Source organism: Pongo pygmaeus, chromosome X (genome assembly GCF_028885625.2).
Source record: "Pongo pygmaeus isolate AG05252 chromosome X, NHGRI_mPonPyg2-v2.0_pri, whole genome shotgun sequence".
Lineage (NCBI taxonomy): Eukaryota > Metazoa > Chordata > Mammalia > Primates > Hominidae > Pongo > Pongo pygmaeus.
In genome coordinates, this window is record NC_072396.2 from 47,243,062 (window position 1) to 47,265,785 (window position 22,724).

The 22,724-nt window shown below is 40.9% G+C and overlaps 1 protein-coding gene across 13 annotated transcripts in view; it reads right to left on the reverse strand.

Moving 5' to 3' along the window:
- Window positions 1–723: 723 nt before the first annotated feature.
- Window positions 724–22,724, reverse strand: part of ZNF674 (zinc finger protein 674) — a 52,125-nt gene continuing 30,124 nt past the window's right edge. For 11 of the 13 annotated variants that reach the window (XM_054470998.2, XM_054470991.2, XM_054470993.2 and 8 more), the window contains one exon: window positions 724–2,384. In XM_054470998.2, the coding sequence (XP_054326973.1) occupies window positions 892–2,384 (1,493 nt within the window). In that variant the 3' untranslated portion in view covers window positions 724–891. The remainder of the gene's footprint in view (window positions 2,385–22,724) is intronic. The other 2 variants (XM_054471003.2, XM_054470999.2) reach the window with 1 other exon arrangement.

Sequence of the window (22,724 nt, forward strand, 5' to 3'; positions counted from 1 at the left end):
ATTGTTTTCCACCTCTACACCTCTTCCACAAAATGTTTGGTAAAGAACATGGTAAGTGTGGTGGCTCATATCTATAATCCGAGTGCTTTGGGAGGCAAAGGTGGGAGGATCAATTAATGCTAGGAGTTCAAGACCAGCCTGGGCAACATAGCAAGACCCTGTCTCTATTAATAAAAGAATATAGAGCATGATTCCTCTCATTTCTACCATGGGTTTGTTTATTTATTTATTTGACAAGGTCTGGCTATAACGCCCAGGCTGGAGTGCAGTGGCACGATCTCAGTTCACTGCAACCTCTGCCTCCTGGGCTCAAGCCATCCTCCTACTTCAACCTCCTGAGTAGCTGGGACTACAGGTATGCACCACTACACTCAGATAACTTTTGTATTTTTTGTAGAGACAGAGTTTTGCCATGTTGCCCAGGCTGGTCTCAAACTTGTGAGCTCAAGCAATCTGCCCACCTCAGCCTCCCAAAAGTGCTAGGATTACAGGTGTGAGCTACCTACCATGCCTGGCTACCATGGTTTTATAAGCTCACTAAATTCTTAGTTTTCCTCGGCATAAATACTCTGATAAACAGTGCCATTTAAATTATTTCTGAAGGCTTTCCCACATAACTACACTCAGTTTTGCCCCTTTTGAATTATTTGACATACAGTTCTTCACTCCTGGGTGAAGAATTCTGGGTGAAAAAACTGATCACATTTATTGACACCTCTGGAATTATACTTTTGTACTTTTTATTAAGTGAACATTAACATATCAAGAATTTCCAATATTCTGGACATTTATAAGATTACTCCCCATGATTAATTATTTGACAAATAATGAGACTAGTAATAGTCAAATGACAAATAACTGCTAGTATAATTATCCCACTCTCAAGTATAATCATAGGTTTTTATCTCCTGTGTGACTTCTCTGATGTTTAATGAGAGTTGACTTCCCACTGAATGCTTTCCCACAGTCTCTGCATTCATAAGGTTTCTCTCCTGTATGAGTTCTGTGATGCACAATGAGAGTTGATTTCACACTGAAGGCCTTCCCACATTCATTACATTTGTAAGGTTTTTCTCCTGTATGAATTCTCTGATGTTTGATGAGAGTTGACTTCCTACTGAAGGCTTTTTTACAGTCAGTGCATTCATAGGGTCTCTCTCCTGTATGAATTCTCTGATGTTTAATCAGTGGTGACTTCTCACTAAAGGCTTTCCCACATTCGTTGCATTTATAGGGTTTCTCTCCTGTATGCATTCTCTGATGTACAATAAGGGTTGACTTCTCCCCAAAGGCTTTCCCACATCTTCTGCATTCATAAGGTTTCTCTCCTGTATGAGTTCTATGATGAACAGAGAGGTGTGACTTTCCACTGAAAGTCTTCCCACATATACTACATTCATAGGGTTTCTCTCCTGTATGAATTCTCTGATGAACAGAGAGGTGTGACTTTCCTCTGAAGCTTTTCCCACATTTACTACACTCATAAATGTTCTCTTTTGTATGAGTTCTCCAATGTTTAGTGGGACTGGGCCTGTCATCAGAGGCTTTCCCATGTTCACTGCACTCAGGTTTCTCACTTGTGTGAATCCTTTGATATATAAGGCTGGACTTAGTACATTTAATACCTTTATAAAATGCTTGTCTAATATGTGTTTTTTCATGTCTAATAAGATGATATGAACTCTTAAAGGCTTTTGGACATTTGTCACATACAAATGGTTTCTCTCCTGTATGAGTTCGTTGATGTTTAATCAGAGTTGACTTCTGGATAAAGGTTTTTCCACATTCACTGCATTCATAGGGCTTCTCCCCTGTGTGAGTTCTCTGGTGTGCTATGAGGGTTGACTTCTGGCTGAAGGCTTTTGCACATTCACAGCATTCATAAGGTTTCTCTCCAGTGTGAGTTCTTTGATGTACAACTAAGTTTGCTTTCTGGATAAACACTTTTCCACATTCAGTACATTTGTAGAGTTTCTCCCCAGTTTGACTTCTCTGACTTTTTCTAAGGGCTCGCTTTTGGTGGAGGGCTTTCCCTCGTTGATTAGGGTCAAAAAATTTCTCTGCAGGTTGAGCTTTATGAAGATTATAATGGAGGCATACTTTCCAATATGCCTTACATCCATCATCTTTCTTTCGTACATAGCTTCTATTTTGACTAAGAAAGTTTAAATTATGTTTTGAACACCTTCCCCATGAATAATATTTAGGGAGTCTTTGTTTTACGGAAACAAAGTCTGTGTTGAGATAAATGATTTTTCTACATATTTTACATTCTTGACCACTTTCATCCTTCAGTGTTTCCTTGCCTATGAATGCAGCTTGCCACAGAAGTTTGTCTTGGCTTTCCTTGTAGTGATCTACCTGCTCGTCAACTTGCCAGACTTCTAGAAGAAAATGCAATGAATCATCAAACTTGTCTTCCCACTATAATTTATGAAATAACTAATCCCTAAATGCCCAAGCAGTGAACTCCTATCAACATGATTTGAGCTGATGTGGATGGAGGGCCCTTCCCATGTCCCAGGCTCAAAATCAAGAAAAGAAATGTATTAGGTATCAAAATGAAGTGGGAATTTGAAGTGAGAGAGTAAACAGAACAGCTTGAGGATTTGAAGGGGACCATAAGGCACAAATGTTCAGGAATTCAGCAAAGTCAGAGTGTAATTTTGGCTTAAAGCTCATATATATATATATATACACACATATAATTGTATATATATATGTGTGTGTGTGTGTGTGTGTGTGTGTATATATATGAAAGGTTGCCACTGCTATGAACCTACCAATAACAAGACCAACTTTTAAAATTTTTCAGTTTATAGGCTCTGTACTATGCTTGTAATCATTTGGATTGATTTACAGAATTAGGCTTTTGATGTCTTATATATAACATCCTTCTTGCCAGTTTCTCTGGCTAGTGGGGAATCCTTCTAGTTCCTGTTTAACAAGCATGGGAGCCCTTGTAGTTCTATATATATATATATATATATATATACACACACACTCATGTCTTTATAGCTGAAGACATCACAGAACTTCTAGGGAAAACCAACTCTCACTGAGGAGTTCACAGTAGAAAATTTAAAACCTGGCTGGGCGCGGTGGCTCACGCATATAATCCCAGCACTTTGGGAGGCCGAGGTGGGTGGATCACGAGGTCAGGAGTTCAAGACCAGACTGGCCAACATGGTGAAACCCTGTCTCTACTAAAAATACAAAAATTAGCTGGGCGTGATGGCAGGTGCCTGTAATCCCAGCTATTCAGGAGGCTGAGGCAGGAGAATTGCTTGAAGCTGGGAGGTGGAGGTTGCTGTGAGCTGAGATCCCACCACTGCACCCCAGCCTGGGTGACACAGCAAGACTCCGTCTCTAAAAAAAAAAAAAAAAAAAAGAAAAGAAAAGAAAATTTAAAACCTTAGAAGGAACTGATCCATCATTAGAAAGAATTGACCGATACATTTAAATATACTCACATTCCTAGAACTGTAGATAATAGAACAATCTGTACTTTAAAATAAGTATATTTCAAATGTACAAAGATAAGGTAAGAACTAGACTATGAAGGAAATAGCAGGAAATTTTGAAAAAAGACAGATGAGTATTTTTAAGGTAGGCATTACTTAAAAAAAACTCTAAATAGGTTGAACAGTAGACTAGCCACAGATAAGAGAGATTTAATAAATTAGATGACAGATCTTGGGAAATCACTTAGTCTCTAATAGGCTTCCCTTGGCATAAACATCACACATGTTGGTGCATCTTTGATACTGGAGTTAGAGTGTGCTCTGTGTTCATAATAGGCAGACGGCATAAGGAAGCCTGCACATGGATGCCTCCAGATTCTGCCTGTGCCTTTTTCCCTTATAATCCAGTTGTTTATCATTACTACATCACTGTAATAAATCTTACCCATGATTACAACTATATGCTGAGTTCCATGAATTTCTCTAGAGAATATGTGAGTATGGGAGTGGTCTTGGGGACCCCTGATCTAGGCAGTATTTGAAGATACAATGACTGATTCTTTTCTAAAATGGAAGAAAGGCATGTATCCTACCACTGAATGTCCAAAGTCCTTGAGTGTGAAAAATAAACAAGTCTGCACTTAGACAAAGTTCAGTGTAGCTGTGCACAAGGCTTTCAAGTCAGAAAGAAAATATTGTAAGCTACCATGAATAAGTAAAAATATCCCCTTCAAAAAAGAAGCCAGAAGATTAAAGAATAATATCTTCTCTGTCCCGAGACAAGCTTTCATCTTAGAACTCTATACCCAGATAAATTATCATAAAGAAAGATGACAAAGACATTTTTGGACAAAAAAAGACAAAGAATTTGCCATACACAAAACCTGGCTAAGAATAATGCTTGATACTTCAGTTATTCAGAAGGATAATGACTAAAGAGGAAAAAGGGGGTAAAGAAAATCCAGCAAAGGCAAGAAAAAAGAAGTAATGAAAAGCAGGCTATGTAGAAAATATACTAAAAGAAGAAATACAAATATAGTAATTTCACAATAAATATATATTAACCCTATTAGTTAAATGCCAGCCACATCAAATTGCATTTTTAAAAAATCAGCTCCATGTTTTCAGAAGACAATTAGGGCAAAATGACAGAGAAATGTTGAAAATAAAATTACGGGAAAAGCTACACCTGGCACTTAGTAACCAAAATAAAATTGGCAAGATAATGCTTATATGCCAAAAGCAAAGAAGGATAAAAGACGAGAATATTATAAAGCAATTTTCACTTACAAAGATGTGAAACTCTTAAATATACATGGCAAATTGATTCTACTTATGACGGATAAGAGGTAATACACTTAGTGTTATTGAAAAATATACAGCCTGGGCAACACGGCAAAACCCGTCTCCACAAAAAAATACAAAAAATTAGCTGGGCGTGGTGGCGCACACCTATAGTCCCAGGTACTTAGGGGGCTGAGGCAAGAGGATTGCTTGAGCCCAGGAGGTCAAGGTTGCAGTGAGCCATGTACACAACACTACACTCTAGCCTGGGTGAAAAAGTAAGACCCTGTCTCAAAAAAAAAAAATACACACATGTGCACACATGCACACATACACACACACATGCCTTACTACCTATTCCACTTGTAGTTCATACCATAGGGAAATTATGGCAAATTTTAACATGTACAAGAATGACAACAAAATATTAGAAACCACCAAATATCCACCAATAAAGGTATGGAAAGTGAACTATGACACTTATATTTCCGCTAGTACAGCAGTTAAAATAAATGATCTAAATCTAAAGTATCAGCATAAAGCTCAAAAGGTAATACTGAACACAGAAAACAAGTTGCAGAAAGAGCCCTATAATTTTTTTTTTTTTTTGAGATGGAGTCTCGCTGTTGTCACCCAGGAGTACAGTAGTGTGATCTCGGCTCACTGCAACCTCTGCCTCCTGGGTTCAAGCAATTCTCCTGCCTCAGCCTCCCGAGTAGCTGGGATTACAGGCACCTGCTACCACGCCTGGCTAATTTTTGTATTTTTAGTAGAGATGGGGTTTCACCATGTTGGCCAGGCTGGTCTCAAACACCTGACCTCATGCGATCCATCCGCCTCGGCCCCCCAAAGTGCTGGGATTACAGGCGTGAGCTACTGTGCCTGGCCAAGATTCCTATAATTTGAGTGTAACAATCTGGTAATTTTACAAAAAGAATTCTATATTGATTACAGGTACAAATATACGTAGCAAAAGTATAAAAACAGATTAGAAGGATACTCACAAAATTCATGATACTGTTTACCTGGGGAGGAGATAAGAGGAATAGGCCTCAGGAGGGGAAAAATGGGACTTCAACTTTATTTGTAAACCTCTGTTTCTTTTATTTTCTTTTTATTTTTTAAATTTTATTTATTTATTTATTTATTTCGAGATGGAGTCTCCCTCTGTCGCCCAGGCTGGAGTGCAGTGGCGGGATCTCGGCTCACTGCAACCTCCGCCTCCCGAGTTCAAGAGATTCTCCTACCTCAGCCTCCTGAGTAGCTGGGATTATAGGCACACACCACCACGCCTGGCTAATTTTTGTATTTTTAGTAGAGACGGGGTTTCACTGTTTTGGTCAGGCTTGTCTTGAACTCCTGACCTTGTGATATGCCCGCCTCGGCCTCCCAAAGTGCTGGGATTACAGGCGTGAGCCACCGTGCCTGGCCTGTTTCTTTTATTTTTTAAAAAATGACAAAATGTTAACATTTGCTAATACTGGGAAGGAAGTACAAGAGTGTTTGTTAAAATTATGATTTTCTGTACTTTTTTGCAGTTTTAAAAGAAAGGCTTTTAGGCTGGACTTCTGAAATGACAGAATGAGAGGAAGGACCTCAGTAAATCCTCTTCCCCCAAAAAGTAATGAAAATACTGGCAAAATCAAAAATTATCAAAATCAATCATTTCATGACTTCAGAAATTAACCAAAGGCAAACAATCAATTAAAAATCATTTATTCAAGAAAAACTATGCCGGACGTGGTGACTCATGCCTATAATCCCAGCACTTTGGGATGCCAAGGCGGATGTATCACCTGAGGTCAGGGGTTCAGGACCAGCCTGGCCAACATGGTGAAACCCCGTCTCTACTAAAAATACAAAAATTAGCCAGGCATGATGGCAGGCGCCTGTAATCCCAGCTACTCAGGAGGCTGAGGCAGGAAAACCACTTGAACCTGGGACACAGAGGTTGTAGTGAGCCGAGATTGTGCCATTGCACTCTAGCCTGGGCTAAAAGAGCAAAACTCTGTCTCACACACACAAACACACACACACACACACACACACACACACACACACACAAAAGAAAAAAAAACCAGTAAACCTCACTAAGAACAGCCAGGTCATGGTTCACTTGGCACTACTACTACTCTTCCTGCTCTCCCAACTGGCTCCCCAGCTCCATGAAAACTGATAGCCTCACAGCTACCCAAGGGGATGACCTGTTTTGGAGCTCTACCAAAAGCCCTATCCCCAGATTGCTGTTGCTATTTGATCTAACTTAAAGCTCAGCTCCAAGAAAATAAAGGACACTCTATGGTAACTCAAATCCACACAAAGAAATAAAGAGCACCAGTAAAGGTAACCTGTAGGAAAGTGTTAACACAGCAGAACTGATCTTTAGAAGGGCCTGCTCACAGGGCTGGCTCCTGGCTAAAGTCTGGGAACTTGGCTTGTGAAATATTCCCTATGTTGATATGATGGTTTTGCCTGCCTAGGGCACTGAACACCTGTTTTTCTTCTGGGAATCTGGATGCCCGAACACTAGAGGCTGATGATTTTCTGGTATGATGTGCCTATTTTTAGTGGGTCAAACTGGACGTGTCCACAGACAAAGTGAAAGGAGCTTAACAAAAAAGGCCTAGCTTGCCACTTGGATGTGCAGTGCAGCTGTCTGGCCCTGTAGCATCTTGGCTTTGCATGGGGAAAAAAAAAAAAAAAAAAACTATCCCTGTGGGGATTTATTTCCTATCAGGCACCCAGAAATACTGGTGGCAGTGATCCCATATGGGGATATGTCAGAGCACCTGAGATAAAGGGGGTAAAATCTTATAAGCTGAAACAGAGAAAAAAATTATATCAAGTATCAATAATCAGAATAGCTTTACACTGAAAATTAGATGACAATGGAGCAATGCCTTCAAAAGTCTAAGGGAAAGACATTTCCATCCTAGAACTCTACTCCAAGCCAAACTCTCCATTAGGAGTCAAACACTTGTAGACATCCAAAAATCTCAAAACTTCATCTCCCATGGGCCTACATCCTTTCTTAGGAAAGTACTTGAAGACTGTGCTCCAACCAATGAGGAAGGGGGCATGGCATAAAGAAAATATGGAACCCAGCAATGCAGAAGGTGAAGGGAATCCCCAGAATGACACTGAAGAGCAATGTCAGGATGGTAGCTGCACAAGAAGGAATGAGGGTAATCCACCCAGATGAGAGCAGGTCAGAAGGCTCCAGAAAAACTCAGGGATATGACACTGAGGAAACCCTTGATATCTCCAGAAGCGCTCAGAGTCACTCTAGACAAATGGTGATGAGTATATGGAGAAAGAAACAAATGAAAGAAACAAAATAAGCCAGGAGAAGTGGTTCACTCCTGTAATCCCAGCGCTTTGGAAGGCCGAGGCAAGAGAATGACTTGAGTCCAGGAGTTTGAGACCGGCCTAGACTCTCAGTCCAGTGAGACCCCATCTCTATAAAAAACTTAAAAAATTAGCTGAGTGTGGTAGTGCACAGCTGTAGTCCCAGCTACTCGGGAACCTGAGGTGGGAAGATCGCTTGAGCCCAGGAGTTTATAGCTGCAGGCTGCAGTGAGCCAAGACCACACCACTGCACTCCAGCCTGGGCAACACAGCAAGACTCTGTCTCAAAAAAAATAATTATTAACCAAAGGAACACAGTTATGCAGGGAAGGTAAATTAATCATAGATTACTATGTGGCTTGGCTGTGTATAGTATTTATATATACAGTTAGCCCTCTGTATCCATGGGTTTTACGTCTGTGGATTCAACCAACCAAGGATCAAAACCCACAAATACGGAGGGCCAATTATACCATGCCATTTTATATCAGGGACTTGAGTATCAATGGATTCTGGTATCCATGGAGGTTCTGGAACAAATCCCCTGCAGATACAGAGAGCTAACTGTATAGTCATATTGTAAAAAATAGTACTGATGGGAAACAAATTTATGGTATAATCACATTGGGACTATTGGGAAACAAGAAGTCTATGTACATATGCATGCCTTTGGGTGGGTGACAGGAGCAGCGTGGTGAGTTCAATCTTAACCTTCCACAGTGAAACATTTCAAATAAGTTTTGTAAAATATATGTAAGTTATAAAGAATAGTAATACCAAAAATAATACCTGTGTATCTACCACCCATTAAAACAAATTATAGTTATCTTTGAAGTTCTTCATATGCCCATTTCATTTTCTTTCTTTTCAGATAATCAATATCCTAAATTTTATGTTTATCATGCCCTTCACTTTCTTTACAGTTTCACCACATTTATTTTATTCTTTAAACATCAGGCATGACCTACTTTAATAAAACTAAGACTTTTTTTAAATCAAGAGAATACTGCCTTAGGTTGGTAAATCAGACATCTCAGATGAAACATAATGGTCTAGAAAAATGACCAGAATTGACAGAAAATACAAGAAGCTTGAATAAATCAATAAATAATTGTTTTTTAAATTATAAAAACTGACTCCATAATCAAGTCTTGCCATATCCAGATGGTTTTGAAAATGATTAGTATCAAACTCTCAGGAAACTAAATTTCAGTCACAGTTTCAAAAATTACAAGAAGGAAAAGTACTCAGTTTATTTTATGCAGCTAGTATAACCTTGGATACCAGAATAAGAGAAGAAAGTACAAAAAAAGAAAATCTAAGATCTATTTTACTTCTAAACATTAATGCAAAATTCATAGGTTAAATACTAGTAAAATCAATTCTAAATTAATGTTTTAAAATGCTTCACAATTAAGTAGAGTTTAGCACAGGAACACAAGAACACTTCAATATCAGAAATTTATTCATGTAATCTATCACATCAATAGATTAAAGGAGGAAAAACTGTCTTCTCAACATATGCAGAAAATAAGCATTCAAGAAAATACAACACTCATTAGTGATTTTTTAAAAAGTCTTATTAGGCCGGGTGTGGTGGCTCACGCCTGTAATACCAGAATTTTGGGAGGCCGAAGTGGGTGGATCACCTGAGGCCAGGAGTTCAAGACCAGCCTGGCCAACATGGTGAAACCCCATCTCTACTAAAAAATACAAAAAATTAGCCGGGCATGGTGGTGGATGCCTATAATCCCAGATACTTGGGAGGCTGAGGCAGGAAAATTGCTTGAACCTGGGAGGCGGAGGTTGCAGTGAGCCGAGATCATGCCACTGCGCTCCAGCCTAGGTAACAGAGCGAGACTCTGTCGCAAAACAAAAACAAAACAAAAGTCGTATTAACAAAATAGGACTAATAAAAGGGGCTCTTGATGAAAGATATTTTTCAAAATACCACAGCAAATACCATATTTAATAGTGAAAGCTATAGAAGTTACATCATTTCTGTGCCTCAGTTTTTTTCATATATAAAACAGGGATAACAACCAGCCTACTTTACAGGGTCATTGGGAGGATTCAATTATTTAATATGTGCAAAGCATACAGAACAATGCATTTGTGGCACATGGCAAGCATTCAAATGCTACTTATTATTTAATTACAATCATTGTCTTCATGATTATTTCCACTAAAATCAGAAACAAAGAATGCAACATCATTGTATCTATTAAACATTGTACTACAGGTCCTAATTCATTGAGTGAAGAAAAAGAAATAAAATGTATAATTGGAAAAGACAATTGCCTTTATAAAGATAATTATTCACATAGAAGACCCAAGAGAATAAAAAAAGATTAGTATTAATAAAAGCCTTCAGAAAGATTTCTGTACACATGATTTTACGAATATCACTAGCATTCTCATATACTAATATTAACCAATTAGAAGATGTGATAGGAAAGAAGATCCCAATCACAAATGTAACAATAACTCAGAGGTATCTAGGAAGAAATTCAACAAAAAATGCACAAGATCTTCCTGACAAAAAATTTGAAACATTATTAAATGACATAAAAGGAAAACTGAGTAAGAGTTCACTGAAAGGAAAATTCAATAGTATAAAGATGCCAATTCCCAACCCACTCCCAACTCATTTGTAAACACGTGCAATTGCAATTGGAATCCCAGAGTTTTCCTTGGAACTCAACAAACGAATCCTAAATTCCTATGGGAGACCAAAGGATCAAAAGAGATAAGGGGACTGAAGCCTATTAGCTCTTAACAACATTAATTGATAAGAATGGTACAACAGGCTGGGCGCAATGACTCATGCCTATAATCCCAGCACTTTGGGAGGCCGAGGCAGGTGGACCACCTGAGGTCGGAGTTTAAGACCGGCCTGGCCAACAGGGCGAAACCCTGTCTCTACTAAAAATACAAAAATTTGCTGGGCATGGTGGCATGTGCCTGTAATCCCAGCTACTCAGGAGGCTGAGACAGGAGAATTGGTTGAACCCAAGAGGTGGAGGCTGCAGTAAGCCAAGATCACAACATTGCACTCCAGCCTGTGCAACAAGAGTGAAACTCCATCTCAAAAAAATAAATAAATAAAAATAAATTAAAAAAAAAAAAAGATGCTCGCCTGGGCACAGTAGAACAACTGGGTTTTGGCCGGGTGCCACAGTGGCTCACACCTGTAATCCCAGCACTTTGGGAGGCCGAGGTGGGTGGATCACCTGAGGTTAGGTGTTTGAGACCAGCCTGGTCAACAAGGTGAAACCCCATCTCTACTAAAAATACACAAAATTAGCCGGCCGTGCTGGCACATGCCTGTAATCCCAGCTACGCAGGAGGCTGAGGCAGGAGAATCACCTGAACCTGGGAGGTGGCAGTTGCGGTGAGCCGAGATCACACCATTGCACTCCAGCCTGGGTCTCTAAATAAATAAATACATAAATTCCAGGCAGGTTTTAAGAAAATAAATAGCAAATATTTAAATTTTTAAAAAATTATATAAAAATATTTTTATGTGCTCAGCCAAAAAAAAAAATTACTTAAAATTACACAAAAAGGGTCAGGCATGGTGGCTTACGCCTGTAATCCCAGCACTTTGGGAGGCCGAGGCAGGAGGATAACCTGAGGTCAGGAGTTCGAGTTCAGCCTGGCCAACATGGTGAAACCCCGTCTCTACCAAAAATACAAAAAAAATTAGTTGGGCATGGTGGCACATGCCTGTAGTCCCAGTTACTCAGGAGGCTGAGGCAAGAGAATCGCATGAACCCAGGAGACAGAGGTTGCAGTGAGCTGAGATGGCACCACTGCACTCCAGCCTGGGTGACAGAGTGAGACTCCATCTCACAAAAAAAAAAAAAATTACACAAAAAGCAAACTAAAAATTGATACATTTGATTATTTTACAATTAAAACTTATACTCAAAAAGACACCATAAACAGCCTAGACTAAGGAAAGATATTGACTACACACAAAATTGAAATCTAGAATATACAAAGAATTCATATAAAGCAATAAGAAGAGACAACTCAACAAAAACATGAATAAAGAATATGAACAGGTGGCTGGGCGCAGTGGCTCATGTCTGTAATCCCAGCACTTTGGGAGGCCGAGGCAGGCAGATCACGAGGTCAAGAGATCGAGACCATCCTGGCCAACATGGCGAAACTCTGTCTCTACTAAAAATACAAAAATTAGCTGGGCGTGATGGCGCACACCTGTAGTCTCAGCTACTCAGGAGGCTGAGGCAGGAGAATCACTTGAACCCGGGAGGCAGAGGTTGCAGTGATCCGACATTGCGCCACTGCACTCCAGCCTGGCAACGAGCGAGACTCCGTCTCAAAAAAAAAAAAAAAAAAAAAGAATATGAACAGGCAAGCCACAGAAGAGGAAATCTAACTAGTCAATAACATATGAAATGATAAATACTTTCAATAGTAATCAGGGAAGTGAAAATTACAATAACATACCAATTTACCCTTGCCATATTACCAAAATTCAAAATCTATAATTCTGTGTGTGTGTACACGAGTCTAAATCACACACTATCTGTAACATTAATTTTGCCACATAAGGTCATAGAGCTTTGCATTTTAACATTGATGATTCCTATTCAAAAGCTGAATTCCATACATTTCACGAAGCTGTATCTGCCCACCTGGCTGCAATCCATGCTTTTAGGGGATTAATTTGACATGATGTTAAAACCAGCTTTTTTTATTTCAAAGACTGGTAATAAAATACTATCAAGTATTTTCCCAGTCCGCAGGCCTTTACGGGACTCAAAAGGAATAGGTCAAAACCACTTAATGTCCTTTATCTCTAACATACCCTTTAAAAGCATAAGAGTGTTGGTCGGGTGTGGTGGCTCACACCTGTCATCCCAGCACTTTGGGAAGTGAAGGCAGGCAGATCACTTGAGTCCAGGAGTTCAAGAGCAGCCTGGGCAACATGGCGAAACCCTGTCTCTACCAAACAAACAAACTTAGCCAGGTGTCGTGGCATGTGCCTGTAGTCTCAGCTACTCTGAAGGCTGAGGCAGAAGGATCAATTGGGCCCAGGAGGTTGAGGCTGCAATGAGCCAAGATGACACCATTCCTCTCCAGCCTAGGCAACAGAGAGAGACCCTCTCTCAAAAAATTTTAAAAAGAAGAAAAACAGGGAGGAGGAGCCAAGATGGCCGAATAGGAACAGCTCCGGTCTACAGCTCCCAGCGCGAGCCACGCAGAAGACGGGTGATTTCTGCATTTCCATCTGAGGTACCGTGTTCATCTCACTAGGGAGTGCCAGACAGTGGGCGCAGGTCAGTGGGTGAGCGCACCGTGCGCCAGCCGAAGCAGGGGCGAGGCATTGCCTCACTCGGGAAGCGCAAGGGGTCAGGGAGTTCCCCTTCCAGGGGTGACAGACAGCACCTGGAAAATCAGGCCACCCCCACCCGAATACTGTGCTTTTCCGAAGGGCTTAGGAAACGGTGCCCCAGGAGAGTATAGCCCGCACCTGGCTCAGAGGGTCCTACGCCCACGGAGTCTCGCTGTTTGCTAGCACAGCAGTCTGAGATCAAACAGCAAGTCGGCAGCGAGGCTGAGGGAGGGGCGCCCGCCATTGCCCAGGCTCGCTTAGGTAAACAAAGCAGCCTGGAAGCTTGAACTGGGTGGAGCCCACCACAGCTCAAGGAGGCCTGCCTGCCTCTGTAGGCTCCACCTCTGGGGGCAGGGCACAGACAAACAAAAAGACAGCAGTAACCTCTGCAGACTTAAATGTCCCTGTCTGACAGCTGTGAGGAGAGCAGTGGTTCTCCCAGCACGCAACTGGAGATCTGAGAACGGGCTGACTGCCTCCTCAAGTGGGTCCCTGACCCCTGACCCCCGAGCAGCCTAACTGGGAGGCACCCACCAGCAGGGGCAGACTGACACCTCACACGGCCGGCCAGGTACTCCAACAGACCTGCAGCTGAGGGTTCTGTCTGTTAGAAGGAAAACTAACAGAAAGGACATCCACACCAAAAACCCATCTGTATATCACCATCATCAAAGACCAAAAGTAGATAAAACCACAAAGATGGGGAAAAAACAGAGCAGAAAAACTGGAAACTCTAAAAACCAGAGTACCTCTCCTCCTCCAAAGGAACGCAGTTCCTCACCAGCAACGGAACAAAGCTGGACGGAGAATGACTTTGACGAGCTGAGAGAAGAAGGCTTCAGACGATCAAATTACTCCGAGCTACGGGAGGATATTCAAACCAAAGGCAAAGAAGTTGAAAACTTTGAAAAAAATTTAGAAGAATGTATAACTAGAATAACCAATACAGAGAAGTGCTTAAAGGAGCTGATGTAGCTGAAAACCAAGGCTCGAGAACTACGTGAAGAATGCAGAAGCCTCAGGAGCCGATGCGATCAAATGGAAGAAAGGGTATCAGCCCTGGAAGATGAAATGAATGAAATGAAGCGAGAAGGGAAGTTTAGAGAAAAAAGAATAAAAAGAAACGAGCAAAGCCTCCAAGAAATGTGGGACTATGTGAAAAGACCAAATCTACGTCTGATTGGTGTACCTGAAAGTGATGGGGAGAATGGAAACAAGTTGGAAAACACTCTGCAGGATATTATCCAGGAGAACTTCCCCAATCTAGCAAGGCAGGCCAACATTCAGATTCAGGAAATACAGAGAACGCCACAAAGATACTCCTCGAGAAGAGCAACTCCAAGACACATAATTGTCAGATTCACCAAAGTTGAAATGAAGGAAAAAATGTTAAGGGCAGCCAGAGAGAAAGGACGGGTTACCATCAAAGGGAAGCCCATCAGACTAACAGCGGATCTCTCGGCAGAAACCCTACAAGCCAGAAGAGAGTGGGGGCCAATATTCAACATTCTTAAAGAAAAGAATTTTCAACCCAGAATTTCATATCCTGCCAAACTAAGCTTCATAAGTGAAGGAGAAATAAAATACTTTACAGACAAGCAAATGCTGAGAGATTTTGTCACCACCAGGCCTGCCCTAAAAGAGCTCTTGAAGGAAGCACTAAACATGGAAAGGCACAACCGGTACCAGCCACTGCAAAATCATACCGAAATGTAAAGAACATCGAGACTAGGAAGAGACTGCATCAACTAACGAGCAAAATATCCAGCTAACATCATAATGACAGGATCAAATTCACACATAACAATATTAACTTTAAATGTAAATGGACTAAATGCTCCAATTAAAAGACACAGACTGGCAAATTGGATAAAGACTCAAGACCCATCAGTGTGCTGTATTCAGGAAACCCATCTCACGTGCAGAGACACACATAGGCTCAAAATAAAAGGATGGAGGAAGATCTACCAAGCAAATGGAAAACAAAAAAAGGCAGGGGTTGCAATCCTAGTCTCTGATAAAACAGACTTTAAACCAACAAAGATCAAAAGAGACAAAGAAGGCCATTACATAATGGTAAAGGGATTAATTCAACAAGAAGAGCTAACTATCCTAAATATATATGCACCCAATACAGGAGCACCCAGATTCATAAAGCAAGTCCTGAGTGACCTACAAAGAGACTTAGACTCCCACACATTAATAATGGGAGACTTTAACACCCCACTGTCAACATTAGACAGATCAACGAGACAGAAAGTCAACAAGGATACCCAGGAATTGAACTCAGCTCTGCACCAAGCAGACCTAATAGACATCTACAGAACTCTCCACCCCAAATCAACAGAATATACATTTTTTTCAGCACCACACCACACCTATTCCAAAATTGACCATATACTTGGAAGTAAAGCTCTCCTCAATAAATGTAAAAGAACAGAAATTGTAACAAACTGTCTCTCAGATCACAGTGCAATCAAGCTAGAACTCAGGCTTAAGAATCTCACTCAAAACCGCTCAACTACGTGGAAACTGAACAACCTGCTCCTGAATGACTACTGGGTACATAACGAAATGAAGGCAGAAATAAAGATGTTCTTTGAAACCAACGAGAACCAAGACACAACATACCAGAATCTCTGGGATGCATTCAAAGCAGTGTGTAGAGGGAAATTTATAGCACTAAATGCCCACAAGAGAAAGCAGGAAAGATCCAAAATTGACACCCTAACATCACAATTAAAAGAACTAGAAAAGCAAGAGCAAACACATTCAAAAGCTAGCAGAAGGCAAGAAATAACTAAAATCAGAGCAGAACTGAAGGAAATAGAGACACAAAAAACCCTTCAAAAAATAAATGAATCCAGGAGCTGGTTTTTTGAAAGGATCAACAAAATTGATAGACCGCTAGCAAGATTAATAAAGAAAAAAAGAGAGAAGAATCAAATAGATGCAATAAAAAATGATAAAGGGGATATCACCACCGATCCCACAGAAATACAAACTACCATCAGAGAATATTACAAACACCTCTATGCAAATAAACTAGAAAATCTAGAAGAAATGGATAAATTCCTCAACACATACACCCTCCCAAGACTAAACCAAGAAGAAGTTGAATCTCTGAATAGACCAATAACAGGAGCTGAAATTGTGGCAATAATCAATAGCTTACCAACCAAAAAAAGTCCAGGACCAGATGGGTTCACAGCCGAATTCTACCAGAGGTACAAGGAGGAGCTGGTACCATTCCTTCTGAAACTATTCCAATCAATAGAAAAAGAGGGAATCCTCCCTAACTCATTTTATGAGGCCAGCATCATCCTGATACCAAAGCCTGGCAGAGACACAACAAAAAAAGAGAATTTTAGACCAATATCCTTGATGAACATTGATGCAAAAATCCTCAATAAAATACTGGCAAACAGAATCCAGCAGCACATCAAAAAGCTTATCCACCATGATCAAGTGGGCTTCATCCCTGGGATGCAAGGCTGGTTCAATATACGCAAATCAATAAATGTAATCCAGCATATAAACAGAACCAAAGACAAAAACCACATGATTATCTCAATAGATGCAGAAAAGGCCTTTGACAAAATTCAACAACCCTTCATGCTAAAAACTCTCAATAAATTAGGAATTGATGAGACGTATCTCAAAATAATAAGAGCTATTTATGACAAACCCACAGCCAATATCATACTGAATGGGCAAAAACTGGAAGCATTCCCTTTGAAAACTGGCACAAGACAGGGATGCCCTCTTTCGCCACTTCTATTCAACATAGTGTTGGAAGTTCTGGCCAGGGCAATTAGGCAGGAGAAGGAAATCAAGGGTATTCAATTAGGAAAAGAGGAAGTCAAATTGTCCCTCTTTGCAGATGACATGATAGTATATCTAGAAAACCCCATTGTCTCAGCCCAAAATCTCCTTAAGCTGATAAGCAACTTCAGCAAAGTCTCAGGATACAAAATCAATGTGCAAAAATCACAAGCATTCTTATACACCAATAACAGACAAACAGAGAGCCAAATCATGAGTGAACTCCCATTCACAATTGCTTCAAAGAGAATAAAATACCTAGGAATCCAACTTACAAGGGATGTGAAAGACCTCTTCGAGGAGAACTACAAACCACTGCTCAAGGAAATAAAAGAGGATACAAACAAATGGAAGAACATTCCATGCTCATGGGTAGGAAGAATCAATATCGTGAAAATGGCCATCCTTCCCAAGGTAATTTACAGATTCAATGCCATCCCCATCAAGCTACCAATGACTTTCTTCACAGAATTGGAAAAAACTACTTTAAAGTTCATATGGAACCAAAAAAGAGCCCGCATCGCCAAGTCAATCCTAAGCCAAAAGAACAAAGCTGGAGGCATCACGCTACCTGACTTCAAACTATACTACAAGGCTACAGTAACCAAAACAGCATGGTACTGGTACCAAAACAGAGATATAGATCAATGGAACAGAACAGAGCCATCAGAAATAATGCCACATATCTACAACCATCTGATCTTTGACAAACCTGAGAAAAACAAGAAATGGGGAAAGGATTCCCTATTTAATAAATGGTGCTGGGAAAACTGGCTAGCCATATGTAGAAAGCTGAAACTGGATCCCTTCCTTACACCTTATACAAAAATCAATTCAAGATGGATTAAAGACTTAAATGTTAGACCTAAAACCTTAAAAACCCTAGAAGAAAACCTAGGCAATACCATTCAGGACATAGGCATGGGCAAGGACTTCATGTCTAAAACACCAAAAGCAATGGCAACAAAAGCCAAAATTGACAAATGGGATCTAATTAAACTAAAGAGCTTCTGCACAGCAAAGGAAACTACCATCAGAGTGAACAGGCAACCTACAAAATGGGAGAAAATTTTCGCAACCTACTCATCTGACAAAGGGCTAATATCCAGAATCTACAATGAACTCCAACAAATTTACAAGAAAAAAACAAACAACCCCATCAAAAAGTGGGCGAAGGACATGAACAGACACTTCTCAAAAGAAGACATTTATGCAGCCAAAAAACACATGAAAAAATGCTCACCATCACTGGCCATCAGAGAAATGCAAATCAAAACCACAATGAGATACCATCTCACACCAGTTAGAATGGCAATCATTAAAAAGTCAGGAAACAACAGGTGCTGGAGAGGATGTGGAGAAATAGGAACACTTTTACACTGTTGGTGGGACTGTAAACTAGTTCAACCCTTGTGGAAGTCAGTGTGGCGATTCCTCAGGGATCTAGAACTAGAAATTCCATTCGACCCAGCCATCCCATTACTGGGTATATACCCAAAGGACTATAAATCATGCTGCTATAAAGACACATGCACACGTATGTTTATTGCCGCATTATTCACAATAGCAAAGACTTGGACCCAACCCAAATGTCCAACAATGATAGACTGGATTAAGAAAATGTGGCACATATACACCATGGAATACTATGCAGCCATAAAAAATGATGAGTTCATATCCTTTGTAGGGACATGGATGAAATTGGAAATCATCATTCTCAGTAAACTATCGCAAGAACAAAAAACCAAACACCGCATATTCTCACTCATAGGTGGGAATTGAACAATGAGAACACATGGACACAGGAAGGGGAACATCACACTTCGGGGACTGTTGTGGGTTGGGGGGAGGGGGGAGGGATAGCATTGGGAGATATACCTAATGCTGGATGACGAGTTGGTGGGTGCAGCGCACCAGCATGGCACATGTATACATATGTAACTTACCTGCACATTGGGCACATGTACCATAAAACCTAAAGTATAATAATAATAATAATAAAAGAAAAAAAAAAAGAAAATAAGAAATGAAAAAAAAAAAAAAAAAGAAGAAAAACAAAGTATAAGAGTGTTAAGGTTGAAGACGCTAAGAAAGAAAATTTCTTTAGAGATAGCCATTGGAAAGCCGCGGCATTTTCTCTCTCCAATAGGTGAGTGAGGAGTGTGTTCACCCCACCCCAATCTGATGAGAAGGATTTCAAAGAGATGACCTGTTTGATATACATCCACTAGACTTTAGGGGACACAGAGAACTTGGCACCTGACTTTCATGTAGAAAAACTTTATAAATGACAGGATGAGGCAGTCTGTGGTAGTAGAGAAGAGGTTGCGTGGGGGTGAACTGTGGGTCTTACCCCCACAATCACACATACTCCACAAGCCAGATGTGGACCCTCTGGACATGAACAGGCTGGGTTACTTTGGAAAGAGGGCTTTTTGCTAGCATCAAGGTGACCTCAGCAAAAGGAGACTGAAGGTACACCATGGGGCCCGGGGATATATTAAATAACTGGTTGGGAAAGTGGCCCTTCCTACATCAAGGAAATTGCAGTCAGGGGGCTCCACCTAGGACATCTCCAAGGACACCATAAAGTGTCAAGAACAGGAAGAATCAGTCTTTGGAATCTGCAACATAGAGAGGGCATCAATATTAGATTACAACTTTGTCAGTTAGGTCAAACTTTTTTTGCCCATTGTATCTCCTTCCTTCCTTCCTCACCCACTACACTCAAGGGCCAGAGATGGCCTAGGAGTTGTGGGGGAGAAAGGGGAGGGAGAAGAGCTAGCTGGAAGAGTAAAGAATGAAAACACCGAGCATGCTCTTTTTGCCACTAAAATCTTTCAGCCTGAAGCAGGTATTTGCTGGGAGAGAGCTTTTCCTTTAAATGAACTTCATTGTTTTCAATACTATATGTGATGAGACTTACTTTAAAACTAAAATAAGGGCTGGGCGCGGTGGCTCAAGCCTGTAATCCCAGCACTTTGGGAGGCCGAGGCGGGTGGATCATGAGGTCAGGAGATCGAGATCATCCTGGCTAACACGGTGAAACCTCGTCTCTACTAAAAATACAAAAAATTAGCCGGGCGCGGTGGCGGGCGCCTGTAGTCCCAGCTACTCGGGAGGCTGAGGCAGGCGAATGGTGTGAACCCAGGAGGCGGAGTTTGCAGTGAGCCGAGATCGTGCCACTGCACTCCAGCCTGGGTGACAGAGCGAGACTCTGTCTCAAAAAAAAAAAAAAAAAAAAAAACTAAAATAAGACTACCACTGACCCTCAGAAATTGAAAGGATGATAAGGGAATATTAAGAACAACTTTATACTAATAAATTTGACAGACAAAACTGATAAAACTCCTTGAAAGACACAAATTATTGGCTAGGCGTGATGGTGCATGCGTATAATCCCAACACTCTGGGAGACCTAAGTGGGCAGATCACATGAGGTCACGAGTTCAAGACCAGCCTGGCCAACATGGCAAAACCCCATCTCTACTAAAAATACAAAAATTAGCCAGGCATGGTGGTGTACGCCTGTAATCCCAGCTACTCGGGAGGCTGAGACACGAGAATCAGTTGAACCCGGGAGGCAGAGATTGCAGTGAGCTGAGTTGGTGCCACTGCATTCTAGCCTGGGTGACAGAGCGAGACTGTCTCAAAAAAAAAAAAAAAAAAGGAGAAAAGAAAAAATTATGAAAGCTCATTCAAGAAGAAATAGATCATCTGAATAACCCAGTATCTATCAAACTTTTAAGGAAGAAAGAATACAATTCTACATAAACTCTTCCAAAGAATTGGAAAGAGGAGGGAATACTTCCCAACTTGTTCTGTGATCTTATTATCTTGATTGTGGTGATGTGATCCTGGGTATATACATGTCAATACTTACCAAACTGTTTGCTTTATTTTTTATTTTTTGGAGACAGGGTCTTGCTCTATCACCCAAGCTGGAGTACAGTAGAACAATCATAGCTCACTGTAACCTCAAACTTCTAGGCTAAAGTGCTCCTCCCACCTTAGCTTCCTGAGTAGCTACGACTACAGGCATGTGCCACCATGCCCAGCTAATGTTTTTTATTTTTGGTAGGGATGGAGTCTTGCTATGTTGCTTAGGCTGGTCTTGAACTTCTGGTCTCAAGCAATCCCCCCCACCTCAGCCTCCCCAAGTGCTAGAATTACAGGTGTGAGCCACTGTGCCCATCCCTGTTTAAGTACGTATAATTTCTCGTATGCCAAATTAAACCACAGTAAAGGGTTTAAAATAGCTAAATCAGTACTTAGAGATAGTTATGGCATTCACAATGCTTATATTAGAAAAGAAGGGTCTCAAATGATGACCTAAGCATCCACCTTATGAAACTAGAAAAAGAGCAAATTAAATTCAAACTAGCAGAAAGACAGAAATAAAAAAGATAAAAGCAAGAATGAATGAAATCGAGGTTTCCATTTCTAGCCACAATGGAGTAAGTCTACTACAGCTTCTCCTACTGATTATTGCAACAAAAATCTCTGGACAAAATACTTAAAGTAACTACCCGAGGACTCTGACAAGTCAACAAAACCAGGAAGACTACAGAGGTGAGCCAAAAAGTAGAGAAGCAACTCATACATCAGTGGGTTCCCCTTTTATCCCTCATCTTCTCTCTCAAGACTCTGACCCAAATACAGGTCCCAGTGACTTATGAACATACACAAGTCCTGAGTTCATCCAGGGACTCTTCACTCAAGAGAAAGCAAAGCTACATACCAAGCCTTAAGAACTGAACTAAGATTTAAGCCACAGCTCAAGTCTGAGACTAACACCTGAGTGACAAATGTAAGCAGGGCAGTGAAGGCTTTGAACACTGTACAAAGACTGAACCCACCACTCAAGTCTCTAACCCCTAAATGGCACATGCACACGACAGATCGAAAGGCTTTGAAAACTGAACTGGTTGGAACTGACACCCATAGAAGGTGAGACAGACCTAGTGGTTTATTACCTGATAAAGATGAAAAGCAATAATGGGCTGGGTGCGGTGGCTCTTGCCTGTAATCCCAGCACTTTGGGAGGCCAAGGCGGGTGGATCACTTGAGGTCAGGAGTTCAGGACCAACCTGGCCAACATGGCGAAACCTGTCTCTACTAAAAACACAAAAATTAGCCAGGCATGGTGGCAGGCGCCTGTAATCTCAGCTACTCGGGAGGCTGAGGCAGGAGAATTGCTTGAACCTGGGAGGCAGAGGTTACAGATTGCAGTGAGCTGAGATTGTGCCACTGCACTCCAGCCCGGGCAACAGAGTGAAACTCCGTCTCAAAAAGAAAAGAAAAAGAAAAAGAAAAAAGAAAAGCAATAACGACACAGTCACCACTATCCAGGATAGAATCCAAAATTATTCAACATAACAACCAATCACAAAAAATGTGACCAATTCTCCAGGGAAAAAGACAACTAACAGATG